The 12,728-nt window shown below is 39.3% G+C and overlaps 1 protein-coding gene across 2 annotated transcripts in view; it reads left to right on the plus strand.

Moving 5' to 3' along the window:
• DNAJC5 (DnaJ heat shock protein family (Hsp40) member C5) overlaps positions 1-10,514 on the plus strand; it is a 52,404-nt gene extending 41,890 nt beyond the window's left edge. For both annotated transcript variants that reach the window (XM_075011642.1, XM_075011641.1), the window contains exons 3-5: positions 265-478; positions 2,723-2,894; positions 3,837-10,514. In XM_075011642.1, coding sequence (XP_074867743.1) covers positions 265-478; positions 2,723-2,894; positions 3,837-3,940 — 490 coding nt within the window. In that variant the 3' untranslated portion in view covers positions 3,941-10,514. The remainder of the gene's footprint in view (positions 1-264; positions 479-2,722; positions 2,895-3,836) is intronic.
• The last annotated feature ends 2,214 nt before the right edge of the window (positions 10,515-12,728 follow it).

Raw genomic sequence — 12,728 nt, forward strand, 5'->3', positions numbered from 1 at the left:
CAATGTGAAACCAACCCCCAAAGCTCTGTTAGATTAGTGGGATAGGCCATGAAGAAAGATGGATATTGTTACCCTCTAAAGGAGACAGTTGGGCAATGAAAAGGAGGAAGTGAAGTAAAGCATAACTGTGTAAATACTCTTGCCTGAGCCTGGAGAGCCTGTCTGACCTGTCCATCTTGCCTCCCATTTAAATCAATCTATCCATTATAGTAAGATGAATTGCAAAAAAGCAGCTGAGATTTTTATTTTCTCTCCACTCCACAGGAAGCTTGCATTGAAATATCATCCTGATAAGAACCCAGATAATCCAGAGGCCGCAGATAAATTTAAAGAGATCAACAATGCCCATGCAATATTGACTGATGCCACAAAACGAAACATTTATGATAAGTATGGGTCCCTGGGCTTGTACGTAGCAGAGCAGTTTGGAGAGGAGAATGTGAACACATACTTCGTCCTATCCAGCTGGTGGGCAAAGGTAAATTAAACAAAGATTTCTTTGTGCTTATTCTGAACGGATTCTCAGCCATTCAGTGAGTACTATATTGCTTTTGATGATTGAATATTTATACTATTTAATTTGCTATTTTTAGTACCAAGCCATAGCTCTAGCTTCCTCCCAACATTTAAAACGCCATTAGCAAAATCTTTTCTTTTACAATTCTTTGATTCATCCAACTTCCAGTTACAAGTTCCCATAATACCCCCTCCCCCCACAAAAAACTGCACGCCATAATCAGTTATTTGTCAGAATCACAACTCAGTCATCCTCCAGTTACCCCCTCAAGGTCCCAAAATGAGTAAGAGAAAAGATAACTGCCTATAAATGTATGGCTCTGCGTATTGGTGGCGTGCGCTTCGAGTGCTGCTCAATTGCTGGACCACAGGCACTCTACATTGTCTTGATCTTCCACGTGGTCTCACTGTGCTACTCCTGGTAGAACCTATTACAGTAATCTGTTGTGTGTCAAAGGCACAAATAACAGCAAATTCTACATCATAGCAAGATGCAGATTGAAACAATGTTTTGGGTTTTTATTTTATAGTAAGAACTGCTACTAGATTATACAAAAACACCCTGGTCCAAATAAATTCCAAGATTGCAAACTCCAATCACAAACCGCAAACATTGGAGGGGTAGCTGAGTTAGTCTGGATCTGTAACAGCAACGAAGGGTCCTGTGGCACCTTATAGACTAACAGAAAAGTTTTCAGCATGAGCTTTCGTGAGCACAGACTCATTTCCAAGACCAGCATCTGATGAAGTGAGTCTGTGCTCACGAAAGCTCATGCTCAAAACCACAAACACACTCTCTTAAACAGGCAAGCTGATCATAAGTGTTTCCGTCTTCTCCCTCAACACCCACCATTGCTTCAGCCAGTTTGCCCATATCTTTTCAATTTCCTAGATGATGGATTATTTATTTATTCTGCTGCATTTAGTCAGTTCTGATGTGATGAAAACAGAACTGAATATTGTTATTGTAGTGAATAACACTGTAGTTTGTTTGCTCCTGAGCACTCTTAATAGTTTCATATACACATTGAACAGGAGATGTAATAAATACTTCGTGGAGAGTTTCTGGGAACTTACAGTACTAAAGAACCATTGTTTTACTTGCTCCTTATTTATATTGCTGCACTCAGATGCAAGCAAATCTTGAAATGTAATTGTGAGATCTTTACCAGTGAGCAATACAGAGTTTGAAAGAAGAGGAGATGTGAGTTATGTATAAGCTATAAATCATTCTCTTTTCTTTGGAAGTGGGGTGCATATTTGTCACTTGCAAATATGTCACGAGTAATTAAATTTCTTAAGAGCCACATTAATTCTTAGTAGGAAACTCGATCTCTTCTAGCTCACTGTGGTTTAGTACAGTGATTTCACTTACCATCCTACATTGTTGATTAAGACTGTTTTCCAGTCTTCATGATTCAGGCATTGATGTTTTTCCTGCATAGTTGCCAACACCTTCATCTTATGACTCCTTCAGAGTGAGAAAATAGTTGTGTCACTGGATAATTGCTGAAATAAAAGAACCCTCCCAGGCAGCAGTGGAAAAGAGAGCTGTATTTTATCATCAGTGGATGCCCCTAGGAACGCTGTCGGTGCCTGGTGAGGGGCAAGAGATGAGCAATTCTTATTTGTTTTGTGAGTAGCTGTACCTACACATCAGGATGAAGCTGCAACAGTAGCTCAGTATAACCCAATTTCAGGAATTACTTCAGGATGCAGTAGTCCGCTTAAAATGTCCGATTCTTACCTCTTAGGTAGTTTTGCTTTGCCCCTTTGTAGCCTGACCCTACGCCCTCTTGGGAGAAGGTTTGAAAGGAGAGAGTTCCTTTTATCCGCATTGCCTCTATAGAGTGCTTTTCCTCAGGTTATTCTGGTATTTCCAATCCTTCTCAGCAGGCCAATGTTCACAATGGACTCAAATGTTTATGCTGTTTTCTTAGGAAATAAAATATTTGCTATGCATATTTGTTTGTCTTCCATTGAGGAGCCTTGTATCCAAAGCGGCTGGTTTACTATTTAAATAACCCATTTAAACTAACCTCTTTTGCTGTCGTGAGAGCTCTGGGTTAGGCAACAGGAGCTGTGTCTTTATTAAAAGATTTACCCATGAAAGCTTATGATCCAATAAACTTACTAGTCCCTAAGGTGCTATGGGACTGCTTCTTACATGTTGTGTATGTTTTTCCTCTTCCTCTCTTCTCTGCAGGCCCTGTTTGTGTTCTGTGGGCTCATCACAGGTTGCTACTGCTGTTGCTGTCTGTGTTGCTGCTGTAACTGTTGCTGTGGGAAGTGTAAACCTAAACCTCCTGAAGGTAGCGAGCAGGAATACTACGTCTCTCCAGAGGACTTGGAGGCACAGTTACAGTCGGATGAAAGGGGTAAGTCTCATTAATAGCAGGTGAGGAGCAGGTCATTGGAGATGGAATACCCGAAGTCATAAACCAACCAGGTTCTTGTACTTGTGTATAGAGGCCTTTTACACAGAAAGCACGTTAAGTTAAATGTCAGATCAGCTTTGCAAACTGCTGCAGGAATGTGGGAAGGAAGATGTTTTTCCCAGATAAGTATATTCAATATGAGCAATTAACACAGAATCTGAGCTTTCATTTAAAAATAGTTTCTGTCAGCCCAAACCCTGCATTCTGTTCATGTTTTCCAACGGATGCTTCAGTTGCTGGACCATGTGTAGCTCTCTTCTTGAATTGTGGGCAGAGTGAGGAAATGAAGGAGCAGCTTTTAATGACCCCTGTTGAAACCTTGAGGCTTCCTAGCTTCTCTAGTCTCCAACTACCATGGAGCAAAGGGAAGGATGATATTACTTTATGCCACCTTTTCTGCTGCTCTGCAGCCTTCTCCTCTTGCTGAGTTGGGACTCTTCTATTCAGTTCCCACAGATATCACCTAGAGAGGGGAAATATACTTTTAGTCTTTACATAGTTCCTTGCATTTATAAGTGAAACTTATTTCTGTGAGGCAAGAAAAGGATTTAAAAAAGAAATAGTACCTGAAGTGGGTATTTTGCTTTGTTCACTTGGTCTGGAATCTTACGCTTTTAAGAGGGAAAGCAGTAATGGCTGCTCTCTGTGTGTGGCTCTTAATATGTAAATTAAAACACTATTCCTACAAATAATATATCCAGCACACAGGTGTCATCTTGTTTGATTTGAACTCCATCTAGTGAATAACGAATTAAGATTGATCTACAAAAGAGGGGTGTGTGGAAGTGTGTTGTTGGCCCAGTCACTGGGATGTGTAATTGCTTGCTGCTTGCATGGAAACTATTTTCCCCTATCCAATCAAACATTGCTTTCACTTTTCAGAGGCCACAGACACGCCTGTTGTGATACAACCAGCTTCAGCTACAGAGACGACCCAGCTCACAACCGACTCTCACCCCAGCTACCACACTGATGGATTTAACTAAGTTTAGGAAACACTGATTGAGAATGGATAAATACACACTTGGCCAATTCAGCACTAGAATCATGAACATTAGAAATAGCAAATGGGAAGGGGGAAAAGTTTTGCCACTGTCAGAAGGCAGCCTCCAACCTGCCGAGAATATTTTGTAATTCCTTCAGCCTTTTGTCACCTTCAGTGTCGTATCTTGATGATACATGAAGTGCTGTAGCATGCAGTATTTAAAGCAGTTTAGCTATGGTCTTATTTGTTTTTCTTTCCCCCTTTTTATAGCATGTATGGACTTATGTTAAATGTCTGTTTGTGTTATATATATTGAGGAGTTTTCACAGTAAGGTATGATGGAGACATTCTGCATTCTAAGCAGTAGTACCAGCCTCAGACAAGATCTTTTAAAGGCAGTAAAATCAGTCATACACAAGTTGCTCTGCTTCCGTGCAGTTGAACTGTGAATACCTTAGAAGTTACCAGATTTATGTGAATGCAGCAAAGATCTTAAAATAGCTTTGCTTTTAGCCTTTCCAGTCTTCCCTGCACTTCTATCTAAGCAAGTTTACAATGCAAAGAACCGAAAAATGACAGCGTTGTATGGCAGGAAGTCTTTAATGTTGGTTTTCAGCTTAAATAAAATTACCCTGAACACATTTCTCTCATTTAAGGTTTCCGCTCTTCAGACTTTAAATTGATGGACAGGTTCTTATGCAGAATAAGAATTCTCTGATAATATAGGCTCAAAATGTAGGTTGTGACAAAACCCAAAAGTTAATGAAATTATTTTTAGGGACTTTTTACTTAAAGCAGAAACTGTTGAAGTATTCCCCTGCAGTGTTTGACCAACATTGCAGCCTTTTATTAGCACGTGAGAATCTTAAAGTGGAACTGATTAGTGTGTTTTCATTGTCCAGATGAAGGCAGCACAGAAGATAGACAAATAACATCAATAGTAGAAAGCAAGCTGGATTTAAAACTCTCTTTAAATGACCTAAAATGCTATTAGTGAGACGGTTGTGAACACTTGTTTTTTAAAAAAAATGCTCTTAACTTGACCATGTCCCTTTTTGAACAATTTTTTTTGAATTTGTAAATGGCTATTTGAGAACAATACCCCTCACTTTGCATTGATATCTTATAATACTTTGCACATAATATTCTGTTGAGATTTGTTGACTTAAACATTTTATTTTTCACAACATAAATTATTGTGGAAACTTAGTTTCCTGTCCTTTTCTTGAATGAACTCATGTCTAATGTTTAAAACTGGTTTAATTTAAGAATTTTAGGTATGTTCAGATGTCACAGAAGCGTTTACTTTGCTGCTGAATTGCTGATATATTTTGCTTTTAAGGTATTTCTCCGTAGAAAATGTTGAATAAGTATTTAGGGGAGTTGTTAGTAAACTTATACACAGAGGGTTTTTGATGGTTATTGCCTCTTCTATTTCGATGTCTGCTAAATCCGTTCTTCCCCATTTCCTTCACATCTTTCTTCCAGTCACACACCCCCTACCACACTTTTTCAGGACCTACAAAGTGACTGACATCCTGCCAGCCAACATTCCTTTTGGGAGTCTCCCATGCTGCTCTTTCACATGGCAGAAGCGTCTCTTTGGAGAGGATGCTTAGCAGTGTTCAGGTGTCCCTGCCAGACTATAGAAGAAGAGCCCAGGATCTGAACTAAGGTCTCTTGCCATAGTAGGGTAAAGCACTACCATTGGACTAACCTAGCATAGTTTGTTATGGAAGACTGTGTGGCTTGTGCCTTCATTTGCAAAAAAAAGTTCTTGTGAATATATTTCACTATAACCTTGCACATAGTGAAAGTACAAGATTATTGAAAACATCTGGTTTGGAAGCCTGCCATACATATTAGGCAAAACATTATTCATCTTTCTCCACATTAAAGCAGATTTTTATTTCCCCTTAACTGTTGGTGCATGAATACAATTGCTTATAAGTCTGGGGTATGCAGAAGTGTGTATTTGACAATCTTGGATCCTGTTGTGGTATCAAAAGGGAATCTGAAGTACTACTTAACTAAGCAGAGTTTAGATAGGTTAGTCATTTATGAGCCACTTTTCCCTTTGTAACATTTGATGAAAGTTGATAGTCCTATAAACTTGAAGTTGCTTGAATGCTATTACCAGCGTATCTTGGGCAAACAGCGATTTAGTGTTGTGATCTTTATTTTGGTATTCAGCATTATGAGAAAAAAAATTGGTGCAGTCTTGAAATCGGTCACAATTTGGTTTTAGGTTCTTGTTTAACTAAAGACCTTTGGAGGGGAATAAATTCCAGATCAAAACTAGTGTCACAATGGCCTAGTGTAGACTCTGCCTAAACCTGTACTTAGTGCTGTGTTCTACTCTGGAGTACGTGAGGACATACAAATTTAATTCCCCAGATGCTTACTAGCTAAAGCTACTTTTGTAAACTACACATCAATGAATGATACTGGGTAAAAGTTAACTGTACGTTTTAGCTGCATAGCTGATGAAAGAGACTAGTGATATGATGAAAGGACTCTTTCAGTGTGTGTTAATTACGCTCCAGAATATTCTTCCTTCTCCAGTCACTGGTCTAGAGGTACTGATGAAAACATCAATTCATTTGAATGAACGTAATGTGAAGAAGTTGACTCCTTATTTCAGGGATCCAAGTTAACTTTGATCTTTAGTTGTGAAAGAGCAGATACTGTGTCTTAGTTTCTGTAGCGCTTCATTTGATGCTTCATTTGCATTAATAGAGACAGGATGTTTGTGCATAGTGTGAAATTAAAGGCAGGATGAAGCTTTTTAACTCTAGCTTCAAACTTCACTGAAGTCCATTCTGGGACCTTATTGTAAACAGTGTCAAAATGAAGGAGTCCTCTGTGCTTTTAAATACAAACTAATCTTAAAACTGTGAATGTGATGAAGATAAAATCAAGGTTAAAGATGACCCCTCAATTCATTTTCTTCATTGTTTGGAACAAGCAACGAGAGAATAAGTTTAAAAGTGCACCAAATTGTGGAGTGTGTGTTGGGGGGGCTAGGGAGGGCTAAATAATATTTGACTATAACGCACTTGATAATCCTTTGTAGTCCATGATTTCCTCCTTTTTAATAATTTAACTTGGCCTAAATTCTGAATGTGGTAGTTTCCTTTGGATATGGACAAATCAACTGCTCAATTACTCTAAATTAGCAGACCATGCATTATGATAAGTGGTTATATTGTAAGGGAAATCCCAGAACTCTGTTCTCAAGACATAATACACTCCCTCCCTTACTGTTTAATATCTTAAATCTTTTGAGTGTAAGTTTTTTTGTAACAGGGTCATCCCTTTGTTTTTCCTCACTTCTCAGTTTTCATATGAAACACGTGGTTGTTTTAAATGTAGCTTATTTGAAAAAAGATGCACTGTATTATCTAACCAGAAGACTTGAAAGTTTATCCATTCTCATTTTCATCTTTGGGCTTTTATTTTAAAAAGAGCCCTGCCAATAAATAACTGCCCACATCTGTTTATTTGACATATATTCTACGTAAACAGCCCTAATACTAAACTGCTACTTGCACTTTTGTAATTACAGAATGGCCAAACTTTGTACACACCTAGCGAGTACACGATGTGGTGGCAAATAGTGGTTTCTTAGCTAAAATCATGCACGCTAAGGAGCAGCAGGCATTTATTGTTCTTACCAGAAGTGGAATAGCAGCTTCACTGTGAAGCTCCAATGGGCACCAAAGCCTGTGAAATTACAAGGAAAGTAAAGTTCAAGGCCATTCTTACTGACTTAGATGCAGAATGTTTCCTTCTAAACACTTAACTTAAACAGCGTTAATGTTCCACGTGTTGCCAGAGTAACTTGAACTTGTTTTTTATAAGTTACGTTATAAGGTAAATTTTCTACATTTCCTGAGGTCTTTGTCCAGGTTGTTCAGTTGTTCCCATTTAGGTCATAACATCTGTTCAGAGCAGCAGCTCCCAGAGTAGATAGACACATAACTGTTTGGTATCCCAGAGATGGATGAGATGTTTGAGATCACAAACAGTCTGGGGTGTATCCTAATGAGGATCACTGACTTTACGTACACGTTTTGTTACAAATCCTAGGTATGATATGTAAACAAAGCTGCTGCTTCAGTATCAATGAATATTTAAATACCATCCGTTTTTCATAATGGCAGAACTGCCATTGAAGTAGCTGGTGATGCATTTATTGTGCCCTATTCTTTCTCTGGACATGGAAGTCCCCAAACTTTGTCTACTATAACAAATGACAAGTCAGAATCTTCACTTGAAGTAACTGATGGGGCACTGTGCCTGTAAATGCCAGTTTAATTTCATTGGTAATGTATGTAGGAAGTTCACTATTTATCTGTATATACATTTGTTTATGTAAACATCTTGATGGCATCCGATATGTAGATTTATGTGAATTCCATGCAGTGACATTTTAGAGCCATATCTTTAGACTTATTTTTAGATTTGTAACATTTTTAAACTGCTTTAGATATTAGTGCTCAGTGTTTTAAAATATACAATGCTCTTTGAAATTTATGTGCAGAACGGGTTCAAAAGGAAGGTGTTAATGTGGTACTAAGTCTTTCAACAACATTGTGGTAGCAGGACTACAGTTTTTAAAACCCACCTTGTCAGAGCCTGTTTACGCTACTGATATAACGAAGTCGGGGCTGATCTGAAGTTTGTTTCTGATCCATTTTATAGAAGGGTCATTATGTAGTATGCTAGGCCCTGTGTGTGCATTAACAGGGCTAGACTTTGATTATTGGTAGTGTACACTGGCCCTGAGAGAGGTGCCCTGTTTCTTTAGTTAGTTTGTGCCCCTTTCTGGTCTCCTTCAGTGTTTTTGACATTTCCAAATACATTAGGAAATGTGTTGTGCTGCAGTTTTCCCTGCCCAGTGCAACTGGACATTGGCTCAGCTTTTACAAAGGCCCCTTGCTAGACGGACTGAGAGGCTTTTGCCACTTTGCAGTTCCTCCCTCTTACTGGCCGCTCTGGGTGCTGTGCAGCCTGCATTAATCTTTGGACTAGAGCACAGAAACTCAGCTCCTGTACAGCTGTTCATAGTGTGAGGTTGGGATGAACTGAACACGTATAACTGTTTGAATGCCCCTGCTCCCATCTGTAGAAGAAGCCTTCTTGTTTATAGTTACCATTGACCTGCTTCTGTACTTGGAAGGAAATAATACTGATGGCATGGAAAATTTAAATTTTTTTGGCTATGTTGGGATGGGAAAAGTCAGGAAATCTTGTCGGTGTTCAAGTCCAATAAAAACCGATAGTCTGCTTCACATACTGCATATGGAGACTTCATTTGTTAAGTAAATAAAACTACAAGCCTGAAGTCCTGGTTTCATTCCAAGAAGGTGCTTTCTTCAAAGGTTTAGCTACATTAGGGAAACTCTCTTGCCTGCCATGCCAAATTTCATAATTCAGGAAGATACATTTTCATTTGAAAGTAAAATGCCAATGTTACATGCACCCTTCTTTTTACTGTTAGAGGGAAATGCTAGGTATCAGGTGGTTACACACAGATATGACCTGATTAGACTTCTAAAGAATTAATGGCTATCTTCTTCCTGACTACATTTACGCAACCAACACTGAATGGTTCCTTGATATTTGTGGATAATTGCTGATCATGTTTTGTGTGCAGCAGTTGGTTCCGAAAGACTGACATATTTGAAATCCCATCTGACAATATGAAGACATCCATGAGACCTGTCAGTTACCACTTGATCATGTCCCATGACAAGGCGTGAAGCTGGTATGAACCTGTTCTTACTCTTCTTTAAAAGAAGGAAATGAAAGCCAACAATAGCACAGAGGGTAAGGGTGAGCCTTGAAATGATTTTAACTCGTGGGCTGCTGTGAATGGAATATCTTAACATTATCAGTATGATAATCTCTGGAGGTCTAACTCATACATCAATATTTCATGATTGTGCTGGTTTTAGCTACACTGCTTCCTGTGCAGTGGGGGATTCAATGTAGTCTTCAGTTGAGGGAGGTCCAAGCCTTGTTGTAAGTATGGGATTGCTGTATAGGGTGTATGTGTGTATATATGCACACATGTATATAGTCACAAAACATATGTGCACCTTGTACTTGCTGCTGTCTTTCTTCAGTGGTAAAACATGAAATTTGTCTCCCAGCACTATTATGAATTCTCAGGCAGGTGAACTGAAGAACTTGGTGTGCCCAGAATCACAACTTCTTCTTTCACTGCATGGAAAAGTAGATCTGAGATTGGATGAGAGGTGAAGGAGACAATGAAGAGAACCTGTTGAATGAATAGAATTAGTAAAGTGTTTGAGTAAAATTGTCATGCCATATGTATGGAGGGGCGGGGGCGGGGGAATCCTCTGTTACTGTGTGTCCACAAAGTCTTCCCTCCTTCCTAGAATGACTATCATGAATAATAAGAGCTCTGAGTCAGTTGCCCCAGTTTTCGTTGCGCACAAACAGACTGAATTCAAAAGGGTGGTATGGAACTGATTATGAATTGTAAAGTAAAACCAGCTGGTGACTTTTCAAAGCCACGCCTAGGGGGCCAATCTTCATGTTTCCGCCAAATTACTTGTAGTCATTTTGGTTAGAGAATGGCAGATGATCCTGCTTGATCCACAGGTCCCTAAAGGCCTTGCCTAAAATGAACACCAAGTACAAGCGCCACTCACCTCTGTTTTCTTTTTGCTAATGGCAATCAGCACAAATGTGAAAATCTGTGGGGACCAAGACGGGCTCCTTTTGCTTCTCAGCTGTTTGAAATGACTTTTTTTCCTGCCACAATAGATGAACCTTGACTTTTGCCAAGCTCAAAGGACTTCTGCTGTTTGGTTTCTTGTTTTGATGCATGCGTGCCACTTCAGCCAATTGCTGTCATTCCGCCACATCCCTGCCGCTTCCTGCATTTTGGGGTAGGAGAGGAGGAGCTATTGGTTTGCCTTGTCACAGGCATCCAACAAGGCTTCTGTTAATTTTGCATGTGAGTAAGGCCCTGAGATAAGCAGTTCACTGTGGGTTTGTCATATCGGCCTCTTACAAAGCCAGTGGGAGCTAACGGTGTAATGGGAGAATGCATTTTACGTTTGCACTGTATTTCAGCCCTGGGCGGGTGAGGGAAAAGCCCATGTTTAAAAATGTTAGCAGTTGTAAAAACAATCAAAGGATCAAAGCATCTGAAAATCAATTATATGTATAGACATATATATATTTTGTTATGTAACTAAAGGACCATACTTTGAATTGTATGTAAGTAGATGTGGCTGTCTGAACTTTGTGGATTGTAACACTCGATACTACTGAGCTCCTGTACATACCTACAGTTAAAGCAGAAGGAATTATTTTATGTTTTAGCATGGTAATTTGTGTAATGTATGTCTCAATATCAACTAAAATAAAGATCGCTAAATTATCTGAAACCACTGTTGTAAAATAAATGTTTTCAATGCAGAAACATTTTGATTGGGTTTTTCCTTTCCATCTTCGATGCAGATGCCTTTGGCTATCAACAGCATCATTTTGCAATGTCAGCCACAGCACAGAGGAAGCGGGTTAGCCTGGCACCTTTAAACGCTTGTCCACATCATGAACATCACTATGCACTTGGTGGCTGCTATTCAGAAGAGACTGGAATAGTAGGGGTGTTGTAGGTCGGATTTCAGGTGAAGTCGGAGTTTTGCCTGTACAAGTTGAACCTCTTTTATTCCAGCACCCTCAGGATCTGACTGGTGCTGAACAAAAGAATTTGCTGGATCATGGGAGGCCAATATTGTCTAGCAGCATTACAAACAGTTCCACTGCTCTTAGAAGACATTTGAGGGTAAATTACAGCTGAATATCAGCACAGAACACAGAGCCAGGACTGGTGGCCATAAAATATGGAGCCATGGGAAACTTGGCCACATTCGTGATAAGTACTTGTCCAATTAACTAAAATCATGCCAGATGATGGATGTTGCCAGATGAGTGTACTGCACTAGAGAAGTTCAACCTGTAGTTGATTTTACTGGAGGTTTTCCTATTGAATGTGCATGCCTGTTGGCTCTTGACTTACACGAGTATTTAAATCTCTCCTCCTTGAAACAACTTGATTTAAGATTCCCTTACACTGGTGTTTCTAAAGTTTTCCTCATCTGAAGTGCCCACCTCCCTATCCCACACTTTTTTTTCCCCTCCCAGAACTTTACATCCCAGAATCCATTGTGCTGTTTCAGCTCAAAAGGCTTTTGTGATATATAATGCAACATTAAATTTTGAAACAAAAGAAGCAGTAAAGTAGCACTTTAAAGACTAACAAAATAATTTATTAGGTGATGAGCTTTCGTGGGACAGACCACCTTCTTCAGACCATAGCCATACCAGAACAGTCTCAATATTTAAGTCACAGAGAACCAATAATAGTAATCGAGGTTGACAAATCAGAAAAAAAAAATCAAGGTGAGCAAATCAGAGAGTAGGCGGTGGGGGGGTGGGGGTGTCAAGAATTAGATTAAGCCAAGTATGCAAAAGAGCCCTTATAATGACCCAGAAAATTTTTCATCTTGGTTCGAACTATGTGTTAATGTGTTGAATCTGAATATAAAAGAGAGTTCGGCGGCCTCTCTTTCCAAAGTAGTGTGAAAATTCCTCTTCAGTAAGACACACACTCTTAAGTCATTAACAGAATAGCCCACTCCACTAAAATGTTGGCTGACCAGTTTGTGGATCAGGAGTGGGTTTTTTTTTTTGTGCCCATTACCTCTTTGTCTAAGAGTTTGAAGTCTGTCCAATATACAAAG

The sequence above is a fragment of the Carettochelys insculpta genome, chromosome 17, assembly GCF_033958435.1.
Source record: "Carettochelys insculpta isolate YL-2023 chromosome 17, ASM3395843v1, whole genome shotgun sequence".
In the NCBI taxonomy this organism is placed as follows: domain Eukaryota; kingdom Metazoa; phylum Chordata; order Testudines; family Carettochelyidae; genus Carettochelys; species Carettochelys insculpta.